Here is a 24944-nt window from a genome sequence, read left to right as displayed (position 1 = left end):
TCCCCGCCCCTTCCCTGAGGGTGGGGGCGCCCCCTGCCGGGGCCGAAGAGACACCCAGGCTTGCTCCGAGAGGGACTGACCGACAAACACAGCGACGTCAAGAGAGAAAAGCATATTTTATTGGAAGCCTGGGCGGCCGTGGAGAGACTGTAGGGGGCAGGACTGGGGAAGGGGACAGTCGAGTTGGCCGGGGGCGGGGTGGGGGCGGGCTGCGTGGTGGGTGGGAGGCGTCAGGTACCAGGGGAACCCTGTGGGGTAAAAAGGGTAAGAGGCAAGGAGGGACACCCCAGCACTCCTGCTCGCCGCCCGCCCTGCCGGTCGCCCCCTCCTCCTCCCCCCTACCCCCCAGCCCAGGCCGAGCTGCAGGACCTGGCCGTGTTCCATCGCGCCAGGTGTTTCTACCGCCTGCGGCTGGACAGACCTGCAGGCGGGCACAGAGAGGTCGGGTGTCAGGTGGGGGGCGGGGGGTCCGCGCCAGGGAACTCCCCGCCCTCCGGTACCAGAGCACACCCTCCTTCCACGTGCCCAGAGAGGAGCAGAAAAGGGGGTTATCTCCCCAGACTCACGGCGGATGGAGCTGCGGAAAGTTCCCTCCTCTTCATCAGGCTCCCCCGTCCTAGAGAGAGGGAGAGGGAACTTGAGATGGAGAAAGAGAGAAGCAGCAGCTTCCAGAACCCTCGTGCCTCAGACCGGTGGACGGAGGCTCAGCCATGGACCAGGCTACAGGCTCAGGGGCTGCCGGAAAACCAGGGGGCCCCAGGAGCGGTTGAAACATGGGAACACTTAGAACAAGTTCTGGCAGGAGGCGCTCCAAGCAGGGAGTGCCAGGGGGCTTGAAGTGGGTGGGGGAGAGATGGTCAAAAGGGCTTGAGGGCCTTCCAGCTGCATGATCTTGGGCAAGTGACTTGACTTCCCTGGGCCTCATCTGTAAAATGGGGCAATAATAGCTCCTACCTCATAGGGATGATGGGTGGGGGATGGTGCTGGTGGTAAATGAGATAATACACAATGAAACAGTTTCTGGCGTGTGGTATTCGCCGGGTAACTACTCCTCATTACTTAGAAGGCTCTCTGTAATTGTGTGAACATGGAGAAGGGATTAATTGCCTGTGCTTTCGAACATTAGGATGCGTTCGAGAGCTGGGAACAGGACTCTGAGCTAAACTGGGACGCGCCGTGAGGTGATCTCATTTCCCGGCGTCCCTGCCTTCCCAGCACTGATCACTCTCTGTGATCTTACATTGGTGGGGCAGCTGGAACCCACGGCCAGCGCCCCCACTGGGCCGGGAGTTCGGCCAGTCAGGGCGGGTGGCTTGTTCACAGCTGCTTCCCCCGGGCCTGGCTTGGGGCTTGGCCGGTAGCAGGTGCTAAACACCCATTTGCTGAAGGGTTTCTGGCCGCGGGGGGTGGGCTGGACTTCCCGCCTCGACTCCAGCGCCCCTCTAGGGCCTAAATAGGCGGGTGAGGGCCCTTGAGAGGCTCTTACCTCTGCTGCTGGTTGAATTTGCACCGGCATCTTCTGCCTGGGGAGGCGGGAGGTGGAGGGAGGTGTGGACTGAGCGTTCCCTCCAGGTGGCCACGGTGCAGGGCTGTGGCTCCAGCTCCCCGACGCGCGGGGCGGAGCAGCCGGGAACCACGCCAGGGACAGGCACGGGGCGGGGCCGGGGGCGGGGTTAGGGCAGGGGCCGGGGGCGGGGTTGGGGGCGGGGTCGGGAAACGGGGCGGGGACGAGGGCAGGCTGGGGGTACTCACTGAGGACGATGAGGATGCCCAAGATGAAGAGGATGCCCGCGATGATGAGGCCTCCGATCCGCAGGGACTGGTAGTCTGCAGGTAGAGGGGGGGAGGGGAGAAGGGCAGGGGGAGAGGGGAGAAAGGAGATCAGGGAGGGGAGGAGGGAGCAGAGAAGGGAGGAAGGAGGGGAAGAGGGAGAGCAAGGAGCAAAGAAGGGCAGAGGGTGGGGAGGGAGGAGGGGGTGGGGAGGAAGGAAGGGGGTGGAGGATGACAGGGAGGGGAGGAAGAGCAGGTGCAGCAGAGGTGCCATGAGAGACAGAGACACAGAGAGACAGACAGAAGCAGGTTGGGACTCAAGACGGGAGCAAAAGAGTTAGAATGAGGGGAAGAGGCAGATGACAGAGATGTAAACATAAGAAGACAGAGAGAGAAACAGAGAGGACAAAGAGACCCTGACAGAGGCGAGGACGGGGGAGGTGGGGTGAGGGCCGGACAGGCCCCCACGCAGACTGCCTCTCACCATAGGTGAATGGATCGTGCTCCTGAGGTCCTTCTGGCAAGAGAGAGAAATCGGCGGTTGGATGCTTCCCAGGACCCTTCAGGGGCCCCACTCTCCTGGATTTGGAGTTCAGGGGCTGGGGGGCCTCGGGCAGGCAGCCCCCTCTCGGGGTGCTGGGCAGGGCGGGAGCACCTCCTGGACCCCGCTCTCTTGCCTGTCAGGCCATCTGTGATTCCACCACTCCACCGGGAGCCAGCGTCCGCCTTCCCCCTTGGCCGGACCTGGGCATCTTCTCCCGTCCCCCAGATGCCAGCCTGTGGCTGGACCCCATGTGGAGACTTCCGACTTACTGACTCGGTTTAGGTTGGGATCTCCCCGCTTGATTCTCTTTCGGGGTCTCCTCCACCCCCGCCCCCCTTGGGCCTGAGGTGTGTGGTGAGGTGTCTCCCCCACTCACCTGCACTGGCCATGGCGAGGAGCCCCGCACAGAGAACCCAGATATGGCTGAGAGACGCCATCGTCCTGCGGGGATGACAAGGGTCAGCCAGTGGGTACCTGAAGCTCCCCCCACCTACCACTGGGGGCTGAACCCAAAGGGTTAAGCCAGAGTAAGACTGGGGACTTAATCCCACCAACGTCACCAAGCTTAGTCGCTAGAGAAACAGAGGCAGCCCCTGCTTCTCCGGGACACGATGTCACCAAAACAACCCGCGCAATGGGGACCGCGCGGCAACGTAACGCAGCAAGGGCAGGGGCGAGGCCCAGGCGGGCCCAAGAGTTTCCCACAGGCCTCCGCCTCCCGCAGCAGGCCCTGGGGCCCTCGGGCCTACCAGAGCAGGGGAGAGCAGGATGCCCTGCCCCACGCCGGGGGACAGATGGACTCCGTGCAAGAGCCGGGACACGCCGAGGCCACCTGCCTGCACACCGCGGCCCGCTCTGCTCCGCGAGGTCCCAGCCTTCCTTGCCCTCGGCCGCCCGCCGCTCTCTGCCTGACCCTGGGTATAAATATCTCCCACTTCACCCCGGAGGAATTCGCCTTGCACTGGCCTCCATGGCAACAGCCTCCGTCCCCCACCGGGGGTCACGCACAAGCCTGTTGGGGTGACGCTGGGCTGTCACACTGCCATGGGCTGCCCCCATGGGAAAAGACCGAAGAAAGAGGAAAGCAGCCCCTCTGCCTGCCTCCGGGCGGCAGCTTTCTCAACCAGACAATGCCGGGCGGGTGACAAGAGGCCCAGGCCAGGGGGCCTGAGACCTAGAAGGCAGATGTCAGGGGCACATGCGCACGCGCTCACAGAGCCGGGCTCAAGGGGGGGACAACGCCCTCTCCCAAAACTTCTGACTGGAGCAGGATGTGGGGTGTAGACGCAGCCAGGCACGGGCTCCTCCTCATCTGGGCCTCCGGTGCCCCCAGACAACGACGCAGCTGGAGCTGGACATGTGAGTCCAAACCCCGCGCAGCCAGGGTGCCCACGCAGCAGCAGGGGAGGGAGGAGTCGCACCCACCCTCCCACCCCTGTGGGAGCCCCAACGTTCCCATCTCACTCTCCCTCCCTCTTGGGTCCGGCCTGCCTGAGAAGCCAGCGCTGGCCACTCCTGCTCCCAAAATAGGCAGTCCAGCAGGGGAGGGGTGAGGCCAGCGGGAGGGGCGGGGGCAGCTCACCCAGTCAGGCTGTCCCCCGCCGAAGGAGGCCCCCAAACGTCTGCCTGGGCCCAGGGGCTGAGCACTCTGGACCCCCTGGTCCAGAGCTGGACGCACTGCCCCCAACAGCCTCCCCTCCCAGCCCCACCCCGCCCTGACCCTCCCCAACCAGCAGCTGTAACTGGAGCCGGGGCTGGAGGGGGGCCAGGGGGCGGCCCCCAGCCCAGCCCGCCCGGGCCTGCTGGGTTAACTCTCTCAGCTCAGACGGAGGAAGAGCAGGCAGTGTGCGAGTGGGAAAGCTGGAGAGGGGGTGCTGGCCAGGGCCGTGCAGAGACAGGGACTACACGTGTGCACACGCACACACACACTCACAGAGGCCTTGGGTCCACCTCGGCTGCTGAGCTGGGGCCGGAGGGCCGGTGTCCATGAACTTGCGCGTTGCTTCCTGGGAACTGGCCCTGCGGGGCCTAAGGTTGCTCAGCCTGAACACTTAGGGCCTGCCAATCCCTGATCCTGCGGAGCCCGTGGCCCTGCCACAGGGCTGCTGTCTGCTGCTGCAGTAAAGACCCTCGCAGGGGCACACACAGAAACCCAAGATCCAGACACACAGGCACAAAAACAGGCAAATACATGTAGTAAATACATGCAAACGGAGGCAGGCGCACACGCGTCACACAGAGAAATCCAAAGACGCAGACTTGCGGCTTGCACCTCTGACACCAGTCACAAGCCACAAGACAAACACACCTGGGTCCAGCCCAACTCCTGCATGTTCTTTCTGATGGATGCCCACACAGAGACAGTCAAGGCAGGGACATACAACCGTCCACTCTCACCAACGGTGCCGAGACCCACGCCTTGGCGAACATGCACCCACGCATGGCCGTACAGCCACCACCGATTTGCACACCCACACTCAAATACACTCGAAGACACAACCCGGCCCGCACTCTACATGATCTCAAAATCTTGAAGACACACGTGCCCCGTTTACACGGGCTCACACAGAAGATGTGCACACAGAAACGTTGTCAAGCCACAGGACTGGCCACCCTTACACATGGCCACGGAGACAGAGACACACGCATTAGTGTTCAGGCAACATGCAGAGACCCACGGCTGGCCACGAAACCACACAGGCACACAGGCCTCCACACTCATGTTCACACACACAGGCTCCAGCACACAGACCGCGAGCACCAACAAACGGGCATAGCACGCTTAATCCCGACCTTTCCCTTCTCTGAGCTCACGTGGCCTCTGGGCGCACCTGGAGGACAGCACACGCGGAGTCACACGTACTAGTGACCAAAACCTGGGAGCAGGTCCCGACTCCGGCACGACCCAGATGGTGTGATCTGGGCAGCCCGTGTGGCTCCTCTGTGCCTCAGTTTCCCCTCTTATAAACTGATGAAATCACTGAGGCCGCACGTGTCACCCCGGGTGAGGTTCAGAGGGTCAGGGCCCTTTACTGCTTAGGAACTGCAAGGAAGCTCAGCAAAACATGGCTCAGTCCCCAAGGGCCCCCTGGTGGTCGAGGGCAGACACAGAGCCAGAGCCCGCATCTGGCAGGACACACAGGCAGGGACAGGTGACGTGCCCACCTCAGGCACAGGTGGGGCCCTGAGGCACACATATGTGTGTGCATGTGACTTCAGAGCACGCAGGAGGCTCTGAAGGGCTCGCTCCCTACCTGAGCCCTCTCACCCTCTGCCCTCGGCGGCCGGCACCCGAGGGTCACGGCAGTCCTGGTTAATGATAACCCTGGCGTTCACGCTGCACTGGGGAGGGGTGACGGGGCACGGGGCGTGGGAGCAGGGGTCAAGCGGGCAGTGCCTGGACAGCCCTGAGTTCGTCCTCAGCCTCCTTCCCTCACAGGGCTGACTCTGGAGCACTGACTGCCAGGGTTTGAATCCCGCCTTGGCTATTTTCTTGGTGTGAGATGTTGGGCAAATAACTTAACCTCTCTGGGACTCAGTTTCTCCTGAAAAATGGAGATCATAGTATTTGCCTCCCTCAGAAGGAAACTGGGATGGTCATTCAAGTAAAACATTTAGAACGAAGCCTGGCACACAGTAAGTGGTTTTTTTTTTAAAGTTAGCTATCATCAGCATTTGTCTTCACCGTCATCCTCATCCTAAACTGATGACACCACTGGGAGTGGCGCTCTGGGAGAGGGGAGTTGGGGTCTGTCTTTGTCCCTTCTGTGCCCCTGGCCCTAAACTCTTTATCTGCCCTTTCAAAGATCCCATAAAAAGGTTTATCATCCTACATCAGGCAGGAGGAAACCAAGAGCTCAAGTCACAGAACCACTGGAGCAGAGCCCATTCCCAACCTTCAGAGCCTTCTCGAGCACAGTGGGGTACCCATGCTGCACAGTGGGGTGCCCACGCATATCTCAGCATGACTGCCCCCATTTGACAGATGGGAAAACCAAGAGAGGTTAAATGACTTGCCAAGGCCACACAGAATGAGGCCTAGAACCCAGGTGTTTGGGCCCCCCAAGCTGGTGTCGTCAAGCCCCTGCCCCTAAACGAGTCTTCCGGGTACGTGCACCAGCCGGGAGAGGCTGTGCTGGCTCCTCATTGGCGGTGGGTCCTGAGCCCAGGCAATGAGGAGGTACAACCTAGTTGTTAGGTGTCATCATTTAACCTCCTGTGCCTTGGTTTCCTCATCAGTAAAGTGAGGATATATGACTGCCCACCACACGGGTGGATGTGAATACTGGGGACATAAATTCACGTAAACCTCAGCAGTTCTCTTTGTACTCAATGAATGCTATCATTCTTACTGTTTCAGGCTGGGTGTCGTTTATTTGTTTCTCTGACTTTAATGCACAGACACTATCCAGCTTGCTAAAGGCTTTGTCCAAAGGAAAATATCCAATTATAAATATAGCTGTGAATTCGGCTCTCCAAAGATGCAAAGTCACTTGGCAGGGCCCTGGAGCCAGCTGTCTGAGTTTGGATGCTGGCTTTCCCCACAAGCTGGGTAACTGTGACCCTTCCGGACCTCGGTTTCTCCATCTGTAAAGTGGTGGTGACAACAGCACCCACCTCAGAGGGCTTGGCGAGGAAGCTTTGCATTAATAGATGTGGGACTTTTAGGACAGGGTCTGGTGCAAATGCTGGAGAGGAGGTGGCATCGTCATCATTTCCTTGGACTTGTTCCCTACTTCCAATGGACATTGGGCACTCAAGGGGTTAATTTCAGGGCAGGGGGATGGGAAGGGTGGGTCCAGGGTTTGGGGCAGGACAGCTGCCCTGCTCAGTGTGGCCGCCAGAGGGAGCAGCCGGACCTGAGCTCTGATGACGATGCCCTGTGGAATGTGGGGAAGGGGCTGGCTGGGAGTGCCCGGGCGGCCCCAGCAGCAATGGCCTGTCCTCCCACCCGCCCCTCCCGCTCACAGGGCCATCTGGTCCCCACCCTGGTGACAGTCCTCCCCAACTCTCCGAATGGGCTGGGGTGGGGGAATCTGGGCAGGGGGCTGGCTGGGAGTGGCCCCAGTCCTCGGTGGCCCCTCCCCTTCCCCAGGGCAGCTCTTCCCTTGACCTCTGACCCTTTCCTCTTTTCTGCAGTCCCCTGCCAGTCCCTTTCCCAAACCTCCAAGGAGAAGGGGCGGGGGATGAGAGGCCGCTAAGAAATTACAGGGAGCTGGAAGGAGGGGTGGGGGTGGCGTGCAGGGAGGAAAGGGAGGCAGGGGAATGACAAAAGAGACACCAGACAGAGGGCCACACACCCCCACACGGAAAGAGAGACGCCAGATACTCAGAGACCTAAAGACAGAGAAAGACAGAGACACAGAGAAAGAGAACCCGAGAGAGAGAGAGAGAGAGAGAGAGAGAGAGAGAGAGAGAGAGAGAGAGAGAGAGAGAGAGAGAGAGAGAGATGGAGACAGGCGGAATTAGGGACCAAGACAGAGAGAGGGAGGCGGCCTAACGCCCAGAGTCAGAAATACAAAGAGAAAGACAGTGCTAGGAGGGGAAAGGAAATCAGACATCAGAGAGGGGGAAGACAGAGCGACAGCAGAGAGAGGCAGGGCAGACGGAGCCGGGCGGAATGGAAATGTGGTGGCCGCAGCCAGGGCCAAGCTGGTGAGCAGAGAGGAGCTGGGGCCCTGGCCCGCGGGGGGCGAGGGGGCATGGGAGGGCCGGGCATCCTGCTGCTGCTGCTGGCTGGGGCAGGGCTGGGGGTGCCCTGGAGACCCCCAAAGGGAAAGTGCCCTCCACGCTGCTCCTGCTCCAAAGACGGTGCCCTGTGTGAGGGTTCCCCGGACCTGCCCGAGAGCTTCTCCCCGACCCTGCTGTCACTGTGAGTGTCAGGCCCTCTGTGGGCCCCAAGGTGGGGGAGTCTGGGGACCCCAAGAGGACCAAGACCTGTTAGGATCTTCAGGGAGGGGTGTGGGCAGCAGAGGCTGTGGGGCTGTCTGAAAGGGGCTTCTGAGATTTAAAAGGGAGTGAAAGGGGGAAACCAGGACTCCCAAAGGGCAGGGGCACCATGTGGGGCCCAGGGAGGAAGGATGGCCGGATAGGGTGGCTGGGTGCTGCCGGGATCCCTGCCAAGTGAGGAGGGCAAATGGCCCTCAGATGCAGGGGAGGAACCTCGAACCGGGGGCCAGAGCAGCAGGTCAGGCTCTACCAGACATGAGAGTGCCCTGGGATGGGGACAGAGCGTTTGAGGGGTGGTCTCCTCCCCCACGACTGCCCGTGTCCCCAGCTCTCTCGTTAGGACTGGGGTCACCCAGCTGAAGGCCGGCAGCTTCCTGAGGATGCCATCGCTGCACCTGCTGTGAGTGGGGCCTGGCTGAGCCAGTGGCCACCTCAGGGAGGTTCATGCAAGGGGCGTGCAAGGGGTTGTGTGCACACAGGCACGGGGGTGTTCCTGCACGTGTGGGGGCCCGTGCTCACGGGCATGGGAGTGTTCGTGCACGTGCATGGGGGATGGTGTGTGCGCACGGGCATGGCATATGTGAACACACACGTGCACATGAGTGTCTGTGACGGCCTCAGCACCCGCGTACATCCTCATACTTGCATGCATGTGTGGGTGCGCCCACGCCCACAGGACCAGGGTGGGGTCAAGGCTCAAATAGGGGGCAGTAACTCTGGAAAAATTCCCTTTCTTGCTCCCTTGCCAGTCTCTTCACATCCAACTCTTTCTCCATGATTGAGGACGATGCATTTGCAGGCCTGTCCTACCTGCAGTACCTGTGAGTGTGACTGGGGGGTGGGGACATGTGGGCCCAGATCGGGGCGGGGGGGGGGGGAGGGTCCCCTCTCTGGGATACTCTCAGAGTAGGGGGAGGTAGGAACTTGCAGCGCTGGAGAGGAGGCATCTGGACAAGTACCCCTCCTGCAGGGGCAAGAGGCCTGGCTGCTCAGGTGGGGTCAGGGCCCTCAATTAGCCTCGGGATCCTCAGCCTGTTCACGTCACCTGTATGTGCTTCAAGATCTCCAAGGGGCCTGCACAACCAGAGACTGTTTCAGGCCCTCCCTGACTGTGGGAGCCCAGGGGGAGTGCAAAGAGGCCAGATGGGGAAATGGTTCAAATGACCAGGAAGCAGCTCTGAGTGAGGTGGTGGAGGTGATCTTGGTGACGGTGGTAGTGATGGGGGCGTGGTGGTATGGGGATGGCAGTGGAGACATAGCAGACACAGTATTGGTGTAAATGGTGCGGATGTTGGTGGAGGTGACGGTGTAGATGATGGTGGCATGCGGAGCGGTCCCGCTGCTGCTGCTGCTGCTGCTGCTGGAGCGAGAATGGTGTTGATAAAAATGGTGGCCCCGACGGTGATGATATGTTGGTGACGTTGATGATCAAGGTTGTAGAATCTGGGTTGGTGAAAATTATCAGTGTTGTGGGGAGTGGTGATTCTGGGGTTGGTGCTGATGTCGGTGACGGTGCGATGTTGGCGCCGATGGCAACGGCAGTATGGTTGGCGTCAGTTTGGTGATGATGGCCAAGGTGCTGGCACGAGTGGTGCTGGTGGTGCGTGAGAGGTGAGTGTCGGGAATCATGGTGACGTTTTTGGTGCTGGCAATGTGGGTGGCGGTGCCGGTGTTTGTGATGATGGTGTCAGGCGTGTGGTTACTGGTCGTGATGGTTGTGGCGCTGGTAAAGGGTACGAGTGTTGTTGGCATGGGGTTTGGTAATGATGATGCTGGTGCTGATGAGGGCTGCAGGTGGTTGTGTCAGTGCTGGTGACAGGGTTGGCTGGGCTGGCAGTGGATGTGGCATGGCACGATGGCGGTAGCACCGGCAGCTGTTGGTACTGGGGAGCTGGTGCTGGCATCGGGGTCTGTGATGGTGGTGGCAGTCATCACAGTGAGAGCCGGGTTCTTCGTTCCTGAAATTATAGGCTGGGACCATGACGAGGAGATTGGGAGGCCTTCCCGAAGGCTGTGCCAGGCAGTGGGGGAGATTCAGCACTTTCCAGTTGCCCATGGCGTTCGTAGGATGAGCTCCTCCAAGCACTGTGGGGGGTCTCCCCTTCACCGCCCCCTGTCCCCCTTCCCTCCACAGCTTCATTGAGGACAATGAGATTGGCTCCATCTCCAAGAATGCCCTCAGAGGACTGCGCTCCCTCACACACCTGTGCGTGCCTCCCAGACCACCCCCACGGCCCCAGCCCTCCCGGCAGGCTCCCCCACCTGGCACCCAGGGACCCAGGGTATCCCGGGAGCTACTGACGGGTCCTCCTTCTCTCCCTCCACCAGGAGCCTGGCCAATAACCATCTAGAGACCCTCCCTAGATTCCTCTTCCGAGGCCTGGAGACCCTGACTCATGTGTGAGGGTCAAGGGGGCAGGGAGGGTGAGGGGTTCTCTGGGGGGCTGCTGGGGGCACCTGTATACCACATTTGTGCAGCAACATGGTACGGCTGCAAAGGTTCTTTCCTATTTTTCACACCACCCCTGGGACCCCAGCGGGGACCCTCGTCCAGGGAGGGAGCGGGGCGTGTGGCCTCCCGGGGCTGGAAGCCACGTCGCAGCCCCTCCGGGCCTCTTACCCCAGGGACCTCCGCGGGAACCCGTTCCAGTGTGACTGCCGCCTCCTCTGGCTGCTGCAGTGGATGCCCACCGTGAACGCCAGCGTGGGCACTGGGGCGTGCGCGGGCCCCACCGCCCTGGCCCACATGCAGCTCCGTCAGCTGGACCCCAAGACTTTCAAGTGCAGAGCCATAGGTGGGGGCTTTCCCAGTGGGGGGTGGGGAAAAGGGTCCCCAGAAGGAGCGGGGGAGCCTGGGGGAATGGCTCCCAGGGCTGAGGGGCCGACCTCACTCCCTCAGTCCTGGCTGTGACACCCTCCGCAAGCAGCATCAACCCCCTGGGCCTCAGTTTCCTCATCTGTAAGATAGGAGTAACAGCCTGACGTCGGGTTGCTGTGAGAACTCCAGGAGGCATCCACGTCTGCACAGCATTCGGCACGGGTCTGGCAAGGGAGGCCTTTCTATAAATGTTCACTCTGAACATTTTGGGAATACTTCCCGTGTGCCAAGCGTGGTGCTTAGAACTGCACCGCACCACTACCTCATTTACATTTACTTTCATTTTGCTTTTCTGTAACTATATCTGGCTACCTTTGTGGGCATTGGGCTATGCTGTGAGCAGAGCAGTGATGAGGCAGCGCAGGGGCTTGCCCTCCCTGAGCCCACGATCCAGAGGAAGGAGAACCACCACCAGGCAGCAAGAGCCAGATGATGGGGCTGGCAGGGGCGGGCGGGGGTGGGGTAGGAGATGCCCAGGGAACAGTGGGGGCCCAGAGCAAGAACCAGACATAGCTGGAGGGTCAGGAAGGACTTCTGGAAGGAGGAGACGCTTGAGCTCAGCCCAGAAGGCTCTATCACATGGATGCTACCGATATTATAATTTTTATGACCCAACTGTAATTCATGTTTTGGGTCTGGGGGGCTCATAGAATAAGGGGATTTGACTTAGGGGTTACACATATTCATTTGTTCAAACATTCACTGAGGCCCACTCTGTGCCCAGCCCAGAGTGAAGTGATGAGGACACTGTGGTGATCAAGACAGCCTTGGGCCCTGGCCTCATGGGACTCGCCGTCCCAAGGGTGAGGGGAGAAAGACATTAAAGAAAACATCACACAAAAAAATGTATGCTATGAATTGTGAGAAATACAGGGAGAGATGAGAGAGGTCAACGGGAGTGAGGGATCCTACCTCACGTGGAGGGGGAAAGAGAGAGGTCAGGGAAGGCTGCTTGGAAGAAGTAACATTAGATCTGGATTTAGGTAAATGAACAACAGAGGGATGGACACGCCAGAGAAAAGGAGCGGCTTATGCAAAGGCCCCGGGGCAGCATGGCACTTTTCCTGTTTGAGGAACAGAGGAAGGCAGGCACGGCTTGGGATAAGTGAGTGAAGGGAAGGATGCAGGTGAGGATGGAGGCTGGCAGGGGCCTCCATGTGCTGGACCTGAAAACCACAGGGAGGAGAGTGGACTTTATCCCGAGGGCTCTGGGGAGCCATGGAGGGCTTGGAGCATGATTTGACAAATGTTTTTAAAAGATCCCTTTCTGGTGGGCATCCTTGGTGGCTCAGTTCATTGCTTCGACCCTGGCACCTAGAACAGGGGCCGGCCTGTAATGGGAAGTCAACTGCCTGGCCCTAGCACTAACAAGCCTTGGTGTCCCAGTTACCGTAAAAGCTGAGCCGCTTTAACAAAGAGGTTCAAAATGTGTACATGAAAGGAGGTGAGCGGCCCAGGCGGCTGGCACAGTCCCCTGGGGACAGTCCTCGTTTTGGTGGTTGACACGGGTTGTGGCTTGCCCACAGCTGGCTCAGGAGAAAAAGGGGAACGAGACCATGTCCTGGGCAAGCCGTCTCCATGCAAGCAGGCGAGCTGTGCATCGCACCCGTCACTTCCGCTCCAGTTCAATGGAGAACCTCGCCGCGACGTGGCAGCACCCATCTCCCTGCAGGGGCAGAGGGGCAGCTGGGAGAACGTGCCCTGGCCGCTCATTTCATACCTTATTTCGTGGGAGATGGAAGGATGGATTTTTGCTGGACAACTGGCTGCCTCTGGCATTTAATGTTAGGCCTTATCTGCAAGGCGGATACATGGCTGAATGTACCCAGAGGGCTGTTGTGAATTGGAGTGAAAAAAACACACTTTCTAAGCCAGTATTCGATGATGCCAGGCAGTTTAGAAAAGAAATGATTACCGTGGCATTACGAATGAAGACGTTAGATGTCCCTATGAGGCAAGCACCCGGCTGGTTCCCATTTCAGAGATGGGCAAACTGAGGCTCAGTGATGGGGACGCTTGGGGTCCCCTGGGCCAGCCTGACTCTCCTGCCACCCCCAGAGCTGACCTGGTTCCAGACAGTCGGGGAGTCGGCGCTGGGCGTGGAATCCTTCTCCTACCAGGGGGAGCCCTATGTCATCCTGGCGCAGCCCTTCGCCGGCCGCTGCCTTGTCCTCGCCTGGGACTACGGCCTGCAGCGCTTCCGGCCCGAGGAAGAGCTGTCCGGTGAGCCCCCCTCACACCCTCTTGCCCGCCCCAGGCCTGGCACGGAGCCCCAGGGGCCTGACCCGTCCTCCCGCCTCCACCTTGTCCCCCCAGCGCCCTCGGTGGTGGCCTGCAAGCCCCTGGTGCTGGGCCCGCGCCTCTTGGTGCTGGCCGCCCGCCTGTGGGGAGGCTCGCAGCTGTGGGCCCGGCCGGACCCCGGCCTGCGGCTGGCCCTGACGCAGGCGCTGGCCCCGCGGCGGCTGCTGCGGCCCAACGACGCCGAGCTGCTGTGGCTGGACGGGCAGCCCTGCTTCGTGGTGGCCGACGCCTCCAAGGCAGGCAGCACCACGCTGCTGTGCCGGGACGGGCCCGGCTTCTACCCGCGCCAGAGCCTGCACGCCTGGCACCGCGACACCGACGCCGAGGCCCTGGAGCTGGACGGCCGGCCCCACCTGCTGCTGGCCTCCGCCTCGCAGCGGCCCGTGCTCTTCCACTGGTCTGGGGGTCGCTTCGAGAGGCGCACGGACATCCCCGAGGCTGAGGATGTCTACGCCACGCACCACTTCCAGGCCGGTGGGGACGTGTTCCTGTGCCTGACGCGCTACATCGGGGACTCCATGGTGAGGCCGGGACTGGTGGGGTAGGGCAGGTGCTGGGATGCACGAGGGGTGCTGGCTCTCAGCAATGACCCCACTCTGCATGCTGGCCTCTATACTCGGCCTGAGCCTGACGTGCTGACCTTTGAACTCTGACGTCACCCCAACACTGACTCCCAGACTGTGATCCCTCAAAGCTGATGCTTAGCCACTCTCCATCCTCAACACTAAAGCTGACCCAAGATTCAGATTCTCTCCCCCAAACTCACACACTCCAGGACTTACAATGACCCACAGCCCTCCCCGCCCCAACCCTGAGACTCTGAACCCCAAGGCCGACGCCGGTGTTAGGCGCTGCCCACCCCCTCCTTCCCTCGCTATGCTCCAGCACCACCGGCTTCCCTCGGGGTCTGGAGCATGCCAGTCCTTGTGGGTCCCGGTAAGGATTTGGGCTTTTACCTGGTATGAGGTGTGTGGAGTCAGGGGAGCGCTCTGATCTGACTCAGGAGTTGATGGGGTCTCTGAGTGGGAAACAGATGGTGGGGCCAGGGATGGGAGCAGGGAGACCCGCAAGGAAGCTGCAGCTGTGGCTGAGGAGGACCAGAAGTGGGCAGTGGGGGTGGGAGAAAAATACTGTAGGTAAAGCTGGCAGGATTTGCTGAGTCCAAGGGGTGTGTGTGGGAGAGATAAGGGTCAAGGACAATTCCAAGGTTTGTGGCTTGAGCTGCTGGGTAGTGGCGGTGACATTTCTGAAAAAGATAAGACAGCTGCCAGAGTTTGGGGAGTCACAAGCCTCCGTTTCCAAGCGTTCCAAGTCTGCCAGAACCTGGGGGACGATGGCAGCCCCCCTCCCAGGACCCCAAGCCCTAACCAGTGGCCTCCCCGCAGCTCATGCGCTGGGATGGCTCCATGTTCCGCTTACTGCAGCAGCTGCCCTCGCGCGGTGCCCACGTCTTCCAGCCCCTTCTCATCGCCAGGGACCAGCTGGCTATCCTGGGCAGCGACTTTGCCTTCAGCCAGGTCTTCCGCCTCGAGCCCGACAAGGGGCTCCTGCAGCCGCTGCAGGAGCTGGGGCCCCCAGCTTTGGTGGCCCCCCGCGCCTTTGCCCACATCACTGTGGCGGGCAAGCGCTTCCTCTTCGCTGCCTGTTTCAAGGGTCCCACGCAGATCTACCAGGATCACGAATTAGACCTTAGTGCCTGAGACAGACGGGACCCTGGCCCTGGCTGGGGCCTGGGGTGGGTGGGGTGTCCTGGGCCTCTGGATGACCCCTCAACTGGCCTCCTGGCCCCACTTGGGGTGACGACTGTCCTGTGAAATCATGACCACAGGTCCCACTCTTAGCCCACTTTTTGGAGCATCTGGGCCCACTATGGGAAAGGGAAGGGCCCAGCCTCCTGGATCTTCGGAGCTGCCCTTCTAGTCTGCAGCAGCATCTGGGCTGGGTGTCGCTGCCCCCACCAAAGGCAACTTGGGGACATTGCCCAGGGCGGGAGACAGAGTCATGGCTGGGGAACATGCAGAGCTCCACGAGGACTGCAAGCTCCCCGAGTCCCCTGCCCACCACCATTACCCAACGCCCAGTCTCTCGCACTTCCTGAGAACGGACTGAGAAATAGATTCCGCAACCTTGGCCTCTAAACTCAACCCGGCCAATCGTTTTTAGCGCCTGCCTCCATGACGTCATCAGTTGCCGGGCGGTTTTCCCTGGCGGACACGCTCTTTTCCTCTGCTGCTTGTGCGCATGCTTGCTGCAGAAGGCCGGTGCCCTCCGCGCCGTCTCTCTTGCGCGTGCGCGGGGGAAAAGGTGGGAAAGCGCGAGGTGCCGCGAGGTGCCGCCGGGAGCCCCAGGAACTCCTCCCCGACGGAGGGTAAGAGGGAGGACAGAAAGTGTTGGAGCTCAATAAACACTGCGCACCCGCCCCACCTGCGGTTGTGGGATCATTGGGAGAGGGTGTTTGGGAGCAGAATGGGGTGGGGGTGGGGTTCATGGGAGAGATTAAGGGGGAGCGTCCCAGGTGTGTGTTTTGGCTGCTCGTGGTGAGATGTGGTGGGGTCTTTAAGGGGTGTGGGCTCATAGTTATGAGGGGCATGGAATGTTGGAGGGATGTAAAGGCATTATTAGTTACGGGTTTCTTGCTGGCCTCTATTTGAGGTCATGCCACAGGACATTGCAGGAGATATTTTGGGGATGTTTTGAAGGGTTTTAGGCATTTAGTGGGGTGTCTCACGGGGAATTTTTGGATGTATCATTGGGCATTTGGGGTGTCAAGGGAGTCTGAGGCTCATTGGAGGATCTCACGCTTTGTGGTCGTTACATATTATTGGGACTATCATGGGGGGGGGGGTTTAAAGGGTTCACAGGAGATTTGAATGTTTGGAAAGGTCTTGTTTAATAAGTGGGATCTCAGGAGTGAGTGGAAGGATCACAAGCCTCTTACTATTATAAGTTATCTGGGGACTTGCACGGTGGGAGGGTGGACATCCATCTTAGTTTTCCTGGGATGGCCCCAGTGCCCCCTGAGTGTCCTAGCATTCCATCTTCTTATAGCCTCCTCTCACTCCAAAAGTATTCCCCCTTTGGCTACTAGAAAATTCCAAATTGCATAAGTGGTTCCATGGCCATGGAGGCAGAAGGCAGACTCTGTGCCACCTACCAAGTCACGAGGACACAAGCCTTTTGGGATTTTCCTGACAAAGAGATTCAGCTGCCAGCTTCCATGTGTTGCATTCCCCTCCTCCCAGCCCCCAAGATGCCACCCCAAAGCACACAGTCTCAAGGCCATTTGGGTACCCTTTGGGCAAAACCATTTTAGATTTTTAAAAAATTGAACAAAGAGACCCCTCCCATGAGAGGTGAGATGAGGTCCTGGCAAAGTTGTTTGAAGAGAAGGAGAAGAATTCCATCCTGTAGTTCAAGTCCCAGATGAGCCAGGGGACCACAAAGCCAGGACCTGGGGAAGAGAAAGACCCTCCGGGCCTCTTGGCTGGTCCAGCCTCAGCAGTTCTGGACAGAGCCTGGGAGAAATGGTGAGGTCAGCTTGTGACAACGGACCACATTCTTTCCCCAAAGCACACGTGCACATACCTTGCACTGCATGTTCCATTCAGCCCTGTTCCATTCCCTGTCTTACCTGGGTTGATGAGAGATGAGACTTCCCCTGGACGGTGGCTAGGGAGATAAAAGTAGTGAGGTCGGCAGCCACCCCTGTTTGTCCTCTACCTCAGGGCTAAAGGAACCCCTTCTTGCCCAGACATGCCTACTGGCTTTTTTTCCACTGGAGGATACTACAATCATTACAAAAGCGTTACAGAATTTGGGCCCCTCTGGGGATTCTCAGCTATGAATCATAAAACTGAGAAATCTGAGAAATCCTAATAGCAGGGATTTTCCAGAGCAGGAACTGGAGGCTTGTTCTCTTTCTGCAAGATCTAGCCCTTTCACCCCTGAAAGCTGTCTGTCCAGCAGAAGTGGGTACGTTGGGAACCCCATCTTACCTGGACTTCTGCCTGAACTTGCATTTGCACTTGCCACCTGTTGGGGGGCAGGCGAGGGGTCAGGGGAGGGGCCCCACAGCCCTACCCAGCTGCCCCCTCAGCTCCTACACTCACTCATGAGCACGATGAAGCCGATGGCACACAGAACTGCTGCACAGATGAGCCCACCGACCCGGAGGCGGTGCCAGTCTAGAGAAAGGCAGAGGGGGACCTCAGTTCCAGCAGGTGTCCTCCCTGCCATCCCCTGTCCACTTGACAAATATCTGGGAGCACCTACGATGTGCAGGGTGCTGGGCACCCAGCAGCAGTGGACAGATGAAAACTCTGGCCCGCCTGGCACTCGCGTTCTGGTTTACACGCAAGCAAATGAGATATATAAAGGAGGGTCCGGTGGAGGTAAGTGCTCTGAAGAAAAAGAATCAGGGAAGCCAGGAGGCAGCTTTGAGAAAGAGTGGTTAGAGGAGGCCTCCCGGAGGTGGCCACAGCTGAGCAGAGACGAGAGGAAATGGGGGGGCGACAAGTTTTCCAGGCAGAAGGAACAGCAGATGCAAAGTCTGAGGAACAGGAGGGAGGCCAGCGTGGCTGGAGCAGGGTGAGCCGGCGGGGGGGGGCAGGTGAGGGCAGGGAGGTAAGGGTTGGGGGCTGAGGGGGTTGTGCTGAACCTGGAGGCCAGGTGAGGATTGGGCCCAAGAGCTCAACTCCAGGAAGTTTTCTTAAGTCAGCCCTTCTCCCCGCACGGCTTCTTGTGAACTCTTCACTTCCTGTGTCTCCACCTTGCTCGGGGAGGAGTCTTTCTCAGTCCCTTACTCCACCCACGTGTTCACTGTTGAGTGTCCCATCCTTGCTCCGTCCTGTCCTCGCCCACATCAACTCTCACCTGACACTGTGTGGGACCCTCAGCACAAGATTGTGTGTGTGTGTGTGTGTGTAGGGAGGGGGCCGGGGGTACAAACTCTTACCATAGTAGAAAGGACTGTTTTTATCTGCAGAGAAAGAGAAAAAAGAACATGAGATCTGGGACAACAGCTGGGACACGGGGGTCCCGGGAGAGAGTTTGGGGGTGGGGCGTGCCGAGTCCAGCCAGAGTCCCTGACTCACCTTCAGGGTCGTTGGCGTGCAGGGCAGGCAGGCCTAGTGGGAGAAGCGGGGAGGGAGGAAGATGGTGACGGGGCCCCAAGAAAGCCGGCGGAGGGGGTGCAGAAGGGACATCCTCCGAGGGATACTTCCCGGCTCCCGAGTGGGGCCGAGGCCACCCCGCTTATCCAGCCCCAGACCAGCCGCCTCTGCACCCAGCGCAGATGCTTGGCCTCCCCCCAGCAGCAGCATTTTGCCTCCTGACATAGCTTCTAATCCATGTGGCTTTGGGCCACTGTTGGGTCCCTATTTCCAGAAACTTGCACTCATCCATGCCTCCTGCAGAAACGGAGGGATTTTCTTGTCAAGATGACAGATGGCGTCAGTTCCCAGGGCCCTGTTTCCCCAAATCCAGCCGTTCTAATGTTCTAATTTCCCATCTTCCTGACTGGTCTCAATCACCCCCCCCCCCCCCACTCAATCGGGGTTGCTCTCCTTTTCCTTTGGAAAAACTTAAATGCGCTTTATTTAAATACGCAGCTTGACAACACTATCCTGAGTGGAATACCGGTTTCGCCTGATGTTAACAGGCAAAAATCAAAGGACTAGGATTAACTTCTGGCTAGAAGGGGTTGCCCACCTAAACTTTCAAATATTAACTCACGGAGTCCTCTCAAGGACTCTCTGAGTAGGTCCTATTGTTAGCCTCATGTTTACAAATGGGGAAACTGAGGCACAAAGGCTTTCAGTAACTTGCTCAAAGTGGTACATCACCCCTCAGTTCCCAGTTTCCTCTTCTAGTAAAGCATCGGGGGGGGGGAAGGAGGGGGGGACATGGGAGCACAGGCCGAGCCCTCCTGACACCCTCAGGAGGTTCAGAAACGAAGGTGGAGAAGGTACCCTTCCAGCCCTTGGAGATGCTGCTGTGAGTTCTGCCCTCGTGTGTCCCCTCAAATCACCAGCGCCACCCTCCCTGTCCTCAGGACAGCGCTGTCCTAGTGTCCACCTAGGAGGCAGGCAAGACACACAAGGCTTGGCGGCTGCGCAGGGCAAGGCAGTTCCGGGGCGGCTACTCACCTGCCAGGAGGACGAGCAGGCTCAGCATCACTTCTTGCATATTGAAGTTCTGGCCTGGGGTGGGCAGTGGAGGGAGGGTCCGGCTTAGGCAGGGCCTTTTGGCCTCTGCTTCCCACCACCCCTCCACCAGCCCCTCCACCCAGGGCCCACAGTTCACCCCGGGCTCGGAGGGCCAGCCTGGAAACCTGCGGGGCCCAGAGAAGGAGCTGAAAGGTGAAGCGGGGGCCGGCTGAGACTCGTCGTGATGAAGGAGCCGCAGCCGTGACCCTCTGGGCGAGGACTGTAAGTCAGTCACCCCGTTAACCAAATGAGGGAGGTGCTGCCCGCTGTTACCCCATTTTACAGATGAGAAGCTAGGACTCTCAGAGGAGAAAGCAGGTGCCCAGGCACCTAGCTGGGAAGTGGGCCCTTGGCGGCTGTTCCTAATCAGGCAGTGTTGGGTTTGGGGTGTTGGGGGGCAGGTGGCGGGAGGCCCAGGTTCCTGGGAGTGTCTCCCACGGACAGCTTCCAGCCTGCCTGGTCCTGCCCAGACTTTGCTGCCCTCAGGCTGGGTCGGGGGCCGGGTGCTGAGTAGGTTGCTCAGGGCAGGGTGTGGGGAACAGTTCAAGGCCGCCTGGAGGCCAGGCCTGGGAGAAGCGTCAGCCTGATTCCAACCCCAGCCCCATCCTCTGCCCCCAGCCCTGCCCCTGCGCCTGGCACCACCCTTTCCTCAGACCTTGCCCCAGCCTGAGTTAGGAGCACGAGCTGGGAAGCTAGCCCCCGGCTCTATCCCACCCCTGCCCCTGGTCCTGCCCCGACGCAGCCCCTGCAGACACCTCCCCAGCCCTAGCCTGGCCTTTGTCCCCCACCCCTAGTCTAACCCTGGCCCCAGCCCAGCCCCTGCCTACCCCTGCCTGGACCCTCCTGGAAGCAAACACTCCCTCCTCCAGGTAGGCCCGCCCAGTGGAAAGAGCACTTTTCCTCCCTCCTCCTGGTCTGGCATGGGCCCTGTCCTCTGGCTGCCCAGTGTGCCTGTGGTAAGTCCCCAGACCTCTGTGTGGCCCCGGCCCCCTCCCTGCCCCTGCCCAACCACCACAAGCATACATGCTGGTCGTCATAGTCGGTGTCACAATCGTGATAACAATAGCTAACACTCCGTCCCATGCTGGGCTGGACACTGCCAAGTCACCTTGCTGTGATTTCACTCATTTCATCCCCCATCCCCCCTGAGGGCATCTGTCCCCCATTTCACTTCTGGCAAGACCTGTGCTTTGAGGGGGTGAGGAGTGGAAGTACCAGGGTGGGACCCAAGCAGGTCCAGGTATCCAACCACTGACCAGTCCTAGCAACTCCCTCCCTGGCCCTTCTAGAATCTCCTTTGGGGCACACATCTCTCTGGCTCTCTGACTGAAGCTCCAGGCCTCTTTCAGAAAAACAAAACAAAACAAAAACAAACACCCACCATGATCACACAAACTTCCCTGATTCTGCTGATGGTTTTAGGGGTTCCCAGAGATCACGGGATCCAGAGGTCACGGATCCAGGTGAAAACATTCGCTGCTGGGTGCCTGAAAAATTCCCTGCCCGTAGCTGGAGAGAGTGCCCCCATCTCTCTCTTCCTTCCCTCCGCATAAGCCCCAGCCCCTGAGTTTCTCTATTTCCTGCGGGTAGCACCGTCTCCTCCATCTCCCTCTGGCCACCCAGGTCCGGGGAATCCCTGTTTCCTCTTGGTTTTCCCATGAACCCTGGAGGCTGCAGTCGCCATTTCTGGGGGAGCAGCCACCCCTTGCAGGAAGAGGGCTCGCAGCGTTGTTGGGGAGCGCTGGGGTGGGGTGTGGGCAGGACTGCCTGGGAGTCAGGACACAGGGCTGTGGTGGGCTGCTCTTACTAGGACTGCCCAGGAAGCTTCTGTCACCCATGATGTTCCCACAGTAGCAGTGACGGCTGATGGCGGGCATGCGCTCAGAGCCACTTACTTCGCCCACATTGTCCCCGTGGCTGGTGGACTGGCATGATGCCTAACTCCCCGGAACCCCAGCGACCCCAGGGTAACTCCCCATCCTGTCATCCCGTCATGGATCCTCAAGCCAGCCCTGGTCTTGGAGGCCCCCACTGTTCCCCATCCCGTGACGTCCTCCAGCACTGCCTGTACAGGGTACACGGAAGGAGGGGCTCGGGCGCACCCAGGCCTCTGGCCTCAGCTCCCCTCCAGGCCAGTTGCTGAGCTGCAGCTGGGGTGACGGCTTGGCGAGGAGGGCAGCCCTGCGGCCGAGGGCCCCGGCCTCTGTCCACCCTCCCTGCTCCGTCCTGGCTGCAGAGCCTCCCACACTGGCCCGGGGAGACTGTTTCTGCTGAGGGCGGCTTCTGTGTGCTGTCGTGGCGGCCAGCGCAGCGCCCCGAGTCCCCGAAGTCTGCTAACCTACACTGCATTTTCCTTCCTCCCAGGCAGCCATCGCCCCTGTTCCTGGAGGTCTCCAGGACCGACGGGACACGGCCCCCACCCAGAGGCCCCCAGCCCACTCAGACACTCCCAACACTCCCAGACACCCTCCCCTCCCCACCCCTGTCCACCAGATACCCCCATCCAGATATCTTATCTACCCCAGGCACCTCCAGTCTTCCCAGACTCCCCAATGCCCCTTGAGGGCCTCCTCTCACCCCAGCTGTTTCCCCAGCCCTGAGAGGAGTATGGTGTGCGGGGGGTTGGGGGGGGGGAATAGAGGGCATGGGGGGAGGGACAGTTTGGGGGCAGAACTGAGTAGGGGTTGGAGGAAGGGGGCTCCAGCCACTCACCTGTGTGGCTCCCCAGGCTGATCAGAGGAGGTTCTGGGAGAGAGCCGGGGCTGTTGAGCTGGAGACCTGCCTTTATCCACAGCTGCCACGCCCTGAGCAAACCCGGGCAGGTAGAGAACAAGTCAGACTCCCCATGGCTGGGGGCCCCCCCACCCCATTGCTGCTCTTAAAGAGACAGCTGTAGCTCCACCCTCTCCCCAGCCCCGGGCAGCGGGGAGCTTCTCTGGGGGCTCCAAGGACACTGCAGCCTCAGGTGAGGTGGAAAGGGAAGAAGAGGGCTGGGACCCATCACAGCAGGGAGCAGGGGTTCTCCTGCTCCCCCCCCCCAAAAGGAGCTCGGAGGGGGAGTTTCTGTACAGCCGGCTGAGGCAGTGGGGGGAGGCGGTGCACTGGAGTAGCAGCCTAACTTCTTTCACTTAGCCTGGGTGCTTTGCTTGGGGGCAGGGCTGATGGGCATCATGAGGGATCTAAAATCCCCGTCCAGGTCATGTTTTATTGTTGGCACGGTTTGAGGGTCTGCAGAAGATGCTGGTATGACCACGGTCATGAGGAAACGGGGAGGGGAGACGTGGGGAAGATACTGGAACAGAGGGTCGGGTCAGGAGGGCAGCCGCTGGACCTTTGGCCAGGCTGTAGCCCCCGCCCAGCTCTGGGGAGCCTGAGCACCGGCTCCCAAGTCCCAGGCCAGCATTTCCCAGCCCAGGCTGCCCCCAGGGGTGCTGGCAGCTGGATCCACGGAGTGGGTGGTGGGCGGGGGGCTGCCTCCCACTCCAGAGAAGGCCCCCTGCACTGTGCAGGGCTCCCTCCCTGACCCCCACCCCCTCTCCTGGAGGCATTCCTTCCGGCTGGGATCTGTGTAGGCCCTCGTGTGGCCCCCGTTGGGGGGCCCCCTCCCCCCAATTCCGCCTTCTTAGACAGAGGGACTTTTGTCTGGGGACTGGACGGAGAACAAGGCGCCTTTGAGTGGCTGGCGGAGGATTGGGGTCACGGGGAGGGGCAGGGCCAGGAAAGGGGTGGCTCTGTGCTGGTCACCAGCTGGACTACAGGCGACCCCCAACACTTCATGGGGGTGGGGGGGAGGGCTACAGGAGCCAGGCCAGGGAGAGGGTCCTATCAGGAGTGGGGTGCAGGAGAGGGAGAGAGAAGTCCAGGGTCAAGGCTCCATGAGGACCTGGTCTGCTGGGGGTAGGGAGGAAGGACCCCCCTTCTCAGCAGGGAGGGGCAGGGCGCGGGGACAGCGCATCCAGCCACAAGCTCTCTGTAAGTGGTTCCCTTGGGCGATTTCCCAATCCCAGGCCCTAGACCAGGACAAGGCTCCCCCCACCCCAGACAAACACACACACATCACTGAGGAGGGCCCGTTCCTACTGGGAGGGGAAGAGGCATTCAGGGTGGGGTAGGTTCAAAGCCGGAAAGGGGAGGTGCAGGAGGCCATAGAGGCACGGGAGACCGGGGTGGGGGAGGACCCCAGTTCAGCTAAGGGGGTCTTTGTGTAAGGGCAGAGAGCATCTCTCACCCAGACTTTTCAATGTCCCTGGAGAGACTCCCTTGGTGGTCTTGGGAGTGGCGTGGCTTTGCCCTCTGCTGGCAATTCCAGGAACTGCAGCGGTCAGAGGGGGTGTGTGATGGGGAAGGAAGGGGCTGCTGTGTCCCTCACCAAGGCCAGTCTGCAAACTCAGATGCCGAAGGGACCAGGCAGGAATCATAAATGAGGGAAGGCATGGTGACAACTGAGCAAGCTGGGACATGATTGTTCTTTTCATGTCCTGATTTTTATGGCATATTTGTATATACATGATTTTATGGCATATATATGATTATATATTTACAGAATATGGTTATATATTATATAGCATAGATATAGCTATAGAGATGATATATGGGGATGGAGATATAGATATAGCTATATGGACTTGTCATAAAAATCATTTGTCATATTTCCTCCCCATTTTGCTCTTGAAATCATTTGGCTCTGAAGAACCTGTTGAAGTTACTGTTGGCTGTGATTTCTCAGCATTCTGTGAATTCTTGCAAGATAAGAAAACTCAAACCTACAGAGGGCTTCCAAACATGGCAAAGCTTGCAGGACCGCCAGATGAAAATGCAGAATTAACGCCTGGAGGGTGTTTTGTAGTCATTGTTTCAAACTTTTATTGATTTGGATTTTGCCATTTGCTTTTGATTTGGGAGGGTCAATCATTTTGCTGTTCTTCCTTTTTCTTTTTAAGGCTGCCAGCACCTTTGTAGGGGGTGGGGGAGCCAGAGGCACACCCCGCACAAGGCGAGCTCTGGCCGGCCCGGACCCTGCCTTCCCAGGTAGAGGCTGAGAGGGCAGACCGGCAGGCCGGCAGGTCGGGGAGGCGGTTGCAGCCATGCTCCCAGCTCCCATTTCCAAGGCAAGATGGGGCAGGTGACTGGCCTCCTGGATCTCTGTGGAGCTGCTCCCAGCAGCCCCAGGATTCAGCACCTGCACTTGAAGAGTGGGAGCTGGCAGGGGCCCGGCCTGGGCCCTGACTTGCCACCTTGGAGCAGTGGGGCTGTGGCATGTCGCTGTCTGCCCGGCTTCCAGGAGCCACACAAAGTC

At 59.6% G+C, this 24944-nt stretch overlaps 3 protein-coding genes and 1 long non-coding RNA gene across 14 annotated transcripts; 2 read left to right on the top strand and 2 right to left on the bottom strand.

The window, feature by feature from the left end:
* Positions 1-97: 97 nt before the first annotated feature.
* On the bottom strand, positions 98-4315 carry FXYD1 (FXYD domain containing ion transport regulator 1). 5 transcript variants are annotated; one of them, XM_058279222.2, is made up of 8 exons: positions 3529-3662; positions 2691-2755; positions 2255-2287; positions 1753-1827; positions 1487-1523; positions 567-616; positions 370-421; positions 98-248 (listed from the first exon to the last, which is right to left on the bottom strand). In XM_058279222.2, the coding sequence occupies exons 1-7, from the start codon at positions 3624-3626 to the stop codon at positions 399-401; spliced, it is 381 nt and encodes a 126-aa protein (XP_058135205.1). In that variant the 5' UTR covers positions 3627-3662; the 3' UTR covers positions 98-248; positions 370-398. The 5 variants fall into 5 exon arrangements, with proteins under 5 accessions (XP_058135205.1, XP_071065324.1, XP_071065323.1 ...); XM_071209223.1 differs by lacking the exon at positions 3529-3662 and adding an exon at positions 4248-4315 and having other exon boundaries at positions 98-421; XM_071209222.1 differs by lacking the exon at positions 3529-3662 and adding an exon at positions 3897-3965 and having other exon boundaries at positions 98-421.
* LGI4 (leucine rich repeat LGI family member 4) lies at positions 3608-15865 on the top strand. 5 transcript variants are annotated; one of them, XM_058279217.1, is made up of 9 exons: positions 4493-8186; positions 8592-8663; positions 9013-9084; positions 10398-10469; positions 10592-10663; positions 10889-11058; positions 13200-13364; positions 13458-13963; positions 14828-15865. In XM_058279217.1, exons 1-9 carry the CDS (start codon positions 8017-8019, stop codon positions 15140-15142), a joined length of 1614 nt encoding a protein of 537 aa, XP_058135200.1. In that variant the 5' UTR covers positions 4493-8016; the 3' UTR covers positions 15143-15865. The 5 variants fall into 5 exon arrangements, with proteins under 5 accessions (XP_058135202.1, XP_058135200.1, XP_058135201.1 ...); XM_058279219.1 differs by lacking the exon at positions 4493-8186 and adding an exon at positions 3608-3673 and having other exon boundaries at positions 8604-8663; positions 13200-13963; XM_058279218.1 differs by lacking the exon at positions 10592-10663.
* An 859-nt stretch (positions 15866-16724) lies between these two features.
* FXYD3 (FXYD domain containing ion transport regulator 3) lies at positions 16725-22487 on the bottom strand. 3 transcript variants are annotated; one of them, XM_071209221.1, is made up of 9 exons: positions 22361-22459; positions 19746-19794; positions 19589-19642; positions 18536-18568; positions 18397-18420; positions 17552-17626; positions 17438-17474; positions 17074-17111; positions 16725-16957 (listed from the first exon to the last, which is right to left on the bottom strand). In XM_071209221.1, exons 3-9 carry the CDS (start codon positions 19626-19628, stop codon positions 16938-16940), a joined length of 267 nt encoding a protein of 88 aa, XP_071065322.1. In that variant the 5' UTR covers positions 19629-19642; positions 19746-19794; positions 22361-22459; the 3' UTR covers positions 16725-16937. The 3 variants fall into 3 exon arrangements, with proteins under 3 accessions (XP_071065322.1, XP_071065321.1, XP_058135196.1); XM_071209220.1 differs by lacking the exon at positions 22361-22459 and adding an exon at positions 21030-21047; XM_058279213.2 differs by lacking the exon at positions 19746-19794 and having other exon boundaries at positions 22361-22487.
* LOC139436867 (uncharacterized) lies at positions 22375-24542 on the top strand. The gene is made up of 2 exons (XR_011646323.1): positions 22375-22613; positions 24339-24542. It is a non-coding gene; the product is annotated as an uncharacterized lncRNA (long non-coding RNA).
* The last annotated feature ends 402 nt before the right edge of the window (positions 24543-24944 follow it).

The sequence above is a fragment of the Dasypus novemcinctus genome, chromosome 18, assembly GCF_030445035.2.
Source record: "Dasypus novemcinctus isolate mDasNov1 chromosome 18, mDasNov1.1.hap2, whole genome shotgun sequence".
NCBI lineage: Eukaryota > Metazoa > Chordata > Mammalia > Cingulata > Dasypodidae > Dasypus > Dasypus novemcinctus.
Note: the sequence above shows the minus strand (reverse complement) of the source record. Positions and strands in the feature narration are given on the sequence as shown.